This window comes from Embiotoca jacksoni, unplaced genomic scaffold, assembly GCF_022577435.1.
Source record: "Embiotoca jacksoni isolate LCO1_2020_lvr unplaced genomic scaffold, fEmbJac1.0.p SCAF_90, whole genome shotgun sequence".
Taxonomy (NCBI): Eukaryota; Metazoa; Chordata; class Actinopteri; family Embiotocidae; genus Embiotoca; species Embiotoca jacksoni.
Window position 1 is genome coordinate 752,542 of NW_027185448.1, and position 8,115 is coordinate 760,656.

Sequence of the window (8,115 nt, forward strand, 5' to 3'; positions counted from 1 at the left end):
AGGAAATTCTTCATATTTGTGCTGATGGGAAACGTGGAGGCATTGAGGATAATGTGGGTAAAAGGAATATAAAAAATATATTTTATGTGGCAAGTATCAAACTTTCATAACATTTGAGAACTTTACCTGCAGCAGGTATTACACACACACACACACACACACACACACACACACACACACACACACGTATGGTTTGACAGCTGGGACCTACTGCAGTCAGTTCCCATGAACTTCCTCTTCACTCTGGAGGTCCAACGGTAAAACACACACAAACCGTATCTCCGTTTCTTCTCTTTTCTTGAAAAGCCGGCGGTTATTTCCCGGCTGGGAAAACACACACACACAAAAACACACACACACACACACAAAAACACACACACACACACACACACACACACACACACACACACACACACACACACACAAAAACACACACACACACACACACACATTGGGTCGTAGGTTTATCTGACATCTCACATCATGTACCCATGAAACTTTTACACTTGGCAGAACTCCAGAAAACATCACCTGTGCTTTGCCGATCTTTTTTCTTTTTTTTTTTTTTTAAGTGACAAATAAACACTGAACTGAAAAGACAGCGACTGACAGATTTACAGTATCGAGACTACCTGTATGTCAGCTTGTGATTCATGTCGCACCACATCAAAGAAGAACCCCTCAAACGAGGGCGGTGAATCGTGTGCAAAGTGACACGTGGACGGTGTTTTTCACCAACTGTGGATGTTATTTGCAACGAGAGTTTCTTTTAAAACATTTTTTTTTTTTTTTTTTAATATTGCCTTGAAACATTTCTGAAAGGTTGATGTCAGTAACACATGTAAAGTCCTGGCAGATGAACTCTCTCCGAGGTGGGCGGAGCTTCTGTTGGCTTAAGGAGAGAGCAGAGAGAGAAAAGAACAGGATAGAGAGACAACAAGCAAAGAATTCATCAAACACGTTGAAAAGTCTGCTTTTAATTTTAGGACACAAATTACAGCTCCTCAAAATCAATATATTTATTCCGATTACACATTTCTGAAGCTAGATTTTTTTATAAATCTCTAAACCTCTACTTGTAATTGTTTTGCAAAACTGTGTTTTAACCCGTTTTAATTATCTTCTCAAACTACCTACTTTGCATTTGAAGGCTTCTTGTATAACTTTATATTTGTGTTGATTTGAATTACTCTTTTCAGGTTATCGTCCCTAATCTGATGAAAGGTGAAAGACGATTCATCATCTGTGGCTGAGCTAACGTTGTTAACGACGTCCCTTCGGTTGTTTCTGTGTCGTCACGTTTTAAGCGATACGCAACATTTCTACCGTCGGACCGACTGACACGTTTTCAACGTTAATATTTAATCACAGAAACACTGAATGGCTTCGAGTCCGTTGGATTAAATCAAATAACAGCAAATCAATTGAGAGGAGATGGTTGTAGTTTGTCTGGCAGGCAGCAACATGTCGGGTCACACAATGAGAGGAAGGAGGAGGAGGAGGAGGAGAAAGTGAAAGACAGTGAAGGTAAAAAGGGGAAATCCCAGAGAGAAAACAAGAGTTTGGTTACTTCCAGTAAAAGTGATCCGTGAGAAATAAAAAGATGAGACAGGAGATGATGAATAAAACCAAAACATAGAAATATCTCTCCTCCTCCTCCTCTTCCTCTTCCTCCGGTTGTTTCTGCTGAGGACCGATGGAAAGAGAGAAATTACATTGTTAATGATCAATTGATCGATGAAGATAGATTTTTATTCAGGAATGCTGCTAAAAAAAACAACACGTTTTTACCTGGAAATCTAAATTTAAAAGATGAAAATTCTCCTGTTAAGAAAAGTCAAAAGAAGAAGACAATGAAGTCGTTTACTCTCTCATGTGTTTACGGGAGGAAACTGTATGTTTCAGGAAGACGTGATAAAACTCATTTATGGCCGGATGAGGAAACCACACGGTCCATATGTTCATATACCATAAAAAAAAAAGAAAAAAAAAGTGTTTGCATTTTCTTTGTTTCTTTCTTTCTGTATAAGAACGGAAAATGATGATATATATTTCGTTTTTATTTATCCTATTTAGCACTTTTTTTTCAACTGGCTCTCAGCTGGTGGGTTACTACTTTTATTTTGAAGTCTTACAATTTTTTATTTTGAAGTCTCCAGAACTTTCTGCTGCTGCACTTTTATGTGGAAGGACAAACATTTCAGCGCATGGAGAAACTCGTTGCTTAAAAGTGCAGCATTACAGGAAAATACAGCAGTGGAGTGTTTTAATAGAGAAGAGGATGCAGAATAATCAGAAAACATAAGAAAAATGAAGTAATTAAACGGTGTTACTGTCAGACGGGGAGGTTTAAAATAGAAGCGTTTAATGAGGCATATTTACACCCGATGGGAGGAAGGATGTTCTGGCTGCGAAGGTTTTGTGGCAGGATGTCAGATATCCGGAGGGGAAAGACCGAGCAGAGTCTGAGGTTACCAGAGTCGGATCTGAACTCCTCATTATGACAAATTACATGTTACACCGACAGGTGTTTAACAACTGCGTCACCCTCTTTATATCGATAACAAGAAACTATCCATTACAAAATGATCCCACAGAGGAAGAAAACACCTCTGAAACTAATCCGATAAATGCTGAACTCAACTTTCTGCATGTTCAGAGTTTATTGTAGGAAAAAGCTTCGTTCGTTTTAGGTGGTCAGATTTTTTTAAGTGGAAACTGACCACTTTGGCAAAACTTGTCCGTCCCGTTCTCGATATCTCAGGAACGCTTTGACCGACTTTCTTTCAAATTGGCACCGACGTTCACTTGGACTCAACGATGACATGGTTAGTTGTGTGGGGGTCAAAGGTCAACCGTAAACTCGCATCTGTCCCATTCTTTTGAACACGATCTCTCTAGAAAAAAAAACGGGACGGGCCAAAAGGTTAAAGGTCATAGTGACCTCATGAAACAGCATTTTGGGGCAATAACCGGAGACGTGTACCGTGATGAAAACAGGATAAAAGGATGAAGAGCTGCCGGGTTGAAGATCCATAATCAAAGCATCGTTTTACTGTCTGTCAGCTTTAAATGGCTTTAAACACGTGATCTCATTAAGTTTCCTCAAAGTCTCCAATACGTTTATATTCAATGAATCTGGACGGACATAAATGGATGTAAACTGCAACTTGACTGGTTGATGAAGGAAAACAACCACGGGGAGGAAATTCTAGGTAATTTTGAAGCTTCATTTTTGCATGAAAAAGTCGTCTTTGCAACAACATTCAAATTTATTAAATAGAAACTCGTGTTTCAGCCTTCAAACATCTCGTGGTCTCACTGGCAGACTTCCAGGCAGAAGTTGACTGTAACAGACGCGTCCAGATGATCCCAGCGGGCCAATAACTCAAGAGTTAAGTGCTGAGCTAATTACCGTGCATGTTGGGAAAGAATGGAAACGAGGAAGACGAGTTGAGGCACGTGCGACGAAGACGCTGGAAAATTTTGCCCTGAGATTTCTGAGGTATCGCTGTGTAGCTAATTGTCATTTAGTTGTTATCTCTTCATCATCTGAAAAATAAACATTCCGTGGTAAATATTTTTCATAGTTTATAGGGACCGAACCTGATCAAACACGTTCACGCCGGTTTTTGTTTTCGATCAAAGAGCAAAATGTGTTAATGACAGACGAGGAAAAATATCGATATAATGTCCGACTTCAGTCACGTGAAGGTCCTAAAAAAACCACATTTTACCTGTTAAACAACATCTGAGCTGCTTTTTTTCACACATTTAAAAGAACGCCAAAGTCGTCTGTTTATTTATGTTTATTGGTGGATTTCAGTATAAATGTCTGATAGTAAATTAAAAAAAAAATTAGGTTTTGGTGGTTAAGATTCAGTCATTCATGGCTTCACACACACACACACACACACACACACACACACACTCTCTCTCTCTCTCTCACACACACACACACACACACACACACACACTCTCTCTCACACACACACACACACACACACACACACACACACACACACACTCTCTCTCACACACACACACACACACACTCAGCTGAAACACTCCATGCTGGCCTTGGCTCGCTCCATCTCGTGCAGGAAGTTGTAAAACTGCGGCAGCGTCAGTTCTGGAGGAGATGAGGGAGGAAAACGGGAAATGAGAAATTCAAAATAAATTAATTTTTAATCCGTTTGACACTTTGGTTTAAAAAAAACAATTTTTAAAAAAAATTTGTGGTCGTAAAAAAAATCTGTTTGGAGTTTGAAGCTCTTTAAAGGGTCAGAAGCGTCTCTCACTCACCCATGTAGACGTTTTCAGTGGAGTTCCCCTTTCTGACCACCAGCTTCAGCTGCAGGAGGACATAGACACATTTAACTCTGTGTGAGTGTGTGTGTGTGTGTGTGTGTGTGTGTGTGTGTGTGTGTGTGTGTGTGTGTGTGCAGCTTCCTACCTGCAGAAAGCTGTTGCCCACTTTCTGAATTTCACTGGTGCCGACCGTCACTGAGGGAATCAGAAAACACACAGGAAGAGTTCTGATTGTTGAATTGTTGATAAAACATTTATATACACTGTAAAAAAAAATTATTAAAAAAACAGCTGAAAAATTTGGAATCTGACCGTATAAGTTGCTGGAACTGAAATAAGAATTTAGTTCACAAAAAATCCACAAATAAAATGGTAATTTTGAATAAAATCGGCTCCAAAAATCAAACATTTTTGATCGAAACAGTCACCAAAAAAACATTGAAATCCTGGCGGGTCTGACTGATTAATAATATATTCCAATGTAATTATGAAATTCCATCAAACTCTCCTCGATTCACCAAAGAACAGAATGTTGATGACGAGCGTTAATGAGGAAGATCACGACGAAGATGAGCTCAGCATTACTGCTGATGACTCCGCTGCCTGCTTCGATGAGCATTTCTTCTACCAGCCGCCGGTCGTCAGGCTGAGTGAACACGGAGATGAGGACAGAGCGCGAGCTATGCTAACGTCTGCGTCAGGCTGCAGACTGCATGAATATGCGCGTCACGTGACGTCTCACCTCCGAACTTCCACTCCATGTCCACCAGCTGGTTGACCATCAGGGTCTGGCCCAGAGCCAGTCTGGACATGGCGGCGTAGTGCTCCGCCCACTGTGAAGTACAAACAATACAAAAAAGCAACATAGTGAAACAGTTCAGAGTATTTTCCTGTTCAACGCGGCGCAGCGATGCACACGGAGCAGCAGGAAGCAACGACCTTCACGGGGAAATATTCCAACATTTAGTCTGGGTTTTGTGCCTCCTGTTTCATTTAGAAATGACTCCTGAAATGACCTTCCTGTCCTTTTGTTATGAATGTTTGTTATGATTAGTTTCACCTGTCCCTCGTTGTCCTTCCCTCCTCTGCTCCTCTGAACACGTGTGCCTATGGGTTGCAACACGGGAAGTCGTGTGCTTGGCCTGATGTTTTTCTGGCCCCGCTGCTTTAAAAAACAGCCATAATTCTGGAGTGGAAATTTACTGCATGGGCTCAGGAACACTTGGCTCAAAGCAGGCGTGTCGAAGACTTTCTGTGACCCCAAAAATCTGATGTTTTCTCTGCTCTAGTTTCAGGTCCACGCTGAAATCACAAAATGTTTACGTCCCAGCGGTCACGTTAACGCGTGAATACTTCCCCATGGCGGTTGTTGCTGTGCTTCGTTGGCGTGAACAGGAGCGGTCTCAGAACCGGTGTGATTTCTGCACCTAAAAGGACTTCGTGTGACTTCGTTACCTGCTGCGAGAAGTGAGCCGCCTTGTCCTCGTTCAGTCCTGAAGGAACCGACAGATAAAAGTTGACGTTAACGTGGGGAAATCCAACCTTCGTACGACCTTTCACACGTGACAGGAGAGAACACTATCCGGCAGCTAAACTTCGGCGATGAAGACGAGTACCTAACGTCAGGAGGTCCTCTTTGATCTGCTCGGCCGTCAGGTTCTTCTTCAGGGCTCCTGAGGACAAGAAGAGACAAACTAGCTGTCACGGAGACGGAAGACTTCCTGTTCGGTCGTTTTTAAAAGAGTGCGTTCAGGTGAGTGAACAAATATTGTGTTTTGATGGATGCTTCAGCTGTCTGTCCGTCTCACCCTGCGGCACCAGCAGGACGCTCTTCATCAGGTTCCTCAGAGGTCCGGCGCTCATCCCGTGTTCCCCTGCAAACCCAGCGAGCTGCTGCACGAACCTCTCCGACTACACACACACACACACACACACACACACACACACACACACACACACACACACACACACACACATGGATGCATGCATATTATTTGCACATGCACACAATAAGACAGACGGTGCTTTACCTCGGTTCAGTTGTCAAGGCTAATCACTGAGTCCAAAGTCCCTTCAACAGCAAAATTGTGTGTGTGTGTGTGTGTGTGTGTGTGTGTGTCTGTGTGTGTGTGTGTGTGTGTGTGTGTGTGTGTGTGTGTCTGTGTGTGTGTGTGTGTGTGTGTGTACTCACCTCTTTTGGCTCCAGAAGGAACTGGAACAGAATTTCAATGAGACGAAGAAATTGCTGCACAAAGTAGAAAAAAGAAAAGAAAAAGAAAACTGAGTTTTGGTGTTTTATCGTAAAAGTCACAGAATCTTCATCCGTTACAGAGTTTTGATTTGTGACAGAAACTTTTCCAATATTTATTCCAGTTATTAAACAAAACACATCATCTAATGAAGCTGCTTGTAAGATTTCTATATAAAAGTGGACATCGTCTCCCGAGTCTGGAAAGTGAAGCTGAAGTGCCTTAAAGTGTAATACCACCGAGGGCCACTAGGGGGTGTCTCCAGTAGACTCCCATTCAAAAAGCATCAACTTACTCACTGGTTTGTGAACGTTTTGGAGCAGGAAGTGACCATATTTGGACGAGCTGGGTGGGAGCAGTGGATCTGAAAGATCTGATCGGAAACCATGAAGATACTACGTCCCGCCCACCGATAGCTGTAACCTGACTGCACCACAGGCCTGTCAATCAAACAGACACGCCCCCAAAAACAGGTCTTCTTGAATCTTCTTTTCTAATGAATGAGGGATTATTTTCAGATGGACCTCCAGAAAACTAATAAGAAGGAGTGACTTTAGCTAACAACACCGAGATAACTGATGGACACATTTTATTCACTTTGGATTTGATGAGAGAAGTTGAATGGGAGTCTATGGAGCCGGAGGCTTTTTGGAGCCGACCTCTAGTGGCACTCGCTGGTATTGCAGCTGAAGACATTTCTGGATCGGAACCATTTTACAGACCTGAAGCTACGAACTCTTTTATATTCAGGGTATGTTGACATGCCTCAGCTTCGGGCAGGTTTATGGTATAGGTGGGCGGGGCATAGTGTCCCCTCACCCCTTCCTCAGCTCATCCAAATATGGTCACTTCTGGTTCATAAAAAAAAACAAGGTGGTGCCGACCGAAATGCCAGAGCAGAGGCTTCAAAATGTCAGATCGCAAATGAAAAGAAACTAACAATTTAGCGTGCTGGCAGATCTGCAAAGGCAACAAGAAAACGTGAACATTTTCAGAAAGATAATTAAACTACTCAGATAAACTTTACGTGGCTAAAATCTCAATATATTCATTCATGGTTTTGTAAGAAATTGAACACGTCACCAGAGTAAGGAAAAATATCCGTTTTTAAAGGCACAAAAACTGAACTTCGGCGGCCGCCGTCATTTCTGAAAAACGTCATCAAACACGTCACAGCTCGTGAGTGGCACGAGAGGGAAACTGCACCGCAGCTCAGTAAATGTACTCCGTTACTCTGTACTCCGTTACTCTCCATGTCTGTGTTCACTGAAGAGCTCAATCCTGCACATTCATAACTTCACATCTTTCATTTCCTCTCCGAAGATTCGTGAAATCCTCCGATGTTAAATTTACGTTCAGCTCTGAAAAGTATCGCGAGAAAAGAAAACTCCCGTGTTTTACCTGCTCGTTGAATTTGTTCAGGTTCTGGAAGTCGGTGCTGACCGAGTCCGGTAAAACATCTTTCATGAAGTGAAGCTGCATCTTTTTCTGCGGTTTCTCTGAAAAAAGAAAACACACAGTTGAGCGTGCTCTGCACTGGCATTCAGTTCCTGGT

General features: G+C 42.3%; 1 protein-coding gene across 1 annotated transcript; it reads right to left on the reverse strand.

Moving 5' to 3' along the window:
- Nucleotides 1–3,791: 3,791 nt before the first annotated feature.
- Nucleotides 3,792–8,115, reverse strand: commd7 (COMM domain containing 7). Its single transcript, XM_069141720.1, has 9 exons — nt 7,962–8,115; nt 6,503–6,556; nt 6,120–6,222; nt 5,928–5,984; nt 5,767–5,804; nt 5,054–5,144; nt 4,457–4,506; nt 4,306–4,354; nt 3,792–4,132 (listed from the first exon to the last, which is right to left on the reverse strand). The coding sequence occupies exons 1-9, from the start codon at nt 8,040–8,042 to the stop codon at nt 4,056–4,058; spliced, it is 600 nt and encodes a 199-aa protein (XP_068997821.1). The 5' UTR covers nt 8,043–8,115; the 3' UTR covers nt 3,792–4,055.

Excerpts from the sequence above, each read along its gene's own strand:
- commd7 (XM_069141720.1), bottom strand. The coding sequence starts at position 8,042 with ATGCAGCTTCACTTCATGAAAGATGTTTTACCGGACTCGGTCAGCACC. Across the intron at positions 4,507-5,053 it reads CATGGAGTGGAAGTTCGGAG|TGACGGTCGGCACCAGTGAA; the intron begins GTGAGACGTCAC and ends TGATTCCCTCAG. Across the intron at positions 4,133-4,305 it reads CACTGAAAACGTCTACATGG|AACTGACGCTGCCGCAGTTT; the intron begins GTGAGTGAGAGA and ends CATCTCCTCCAG.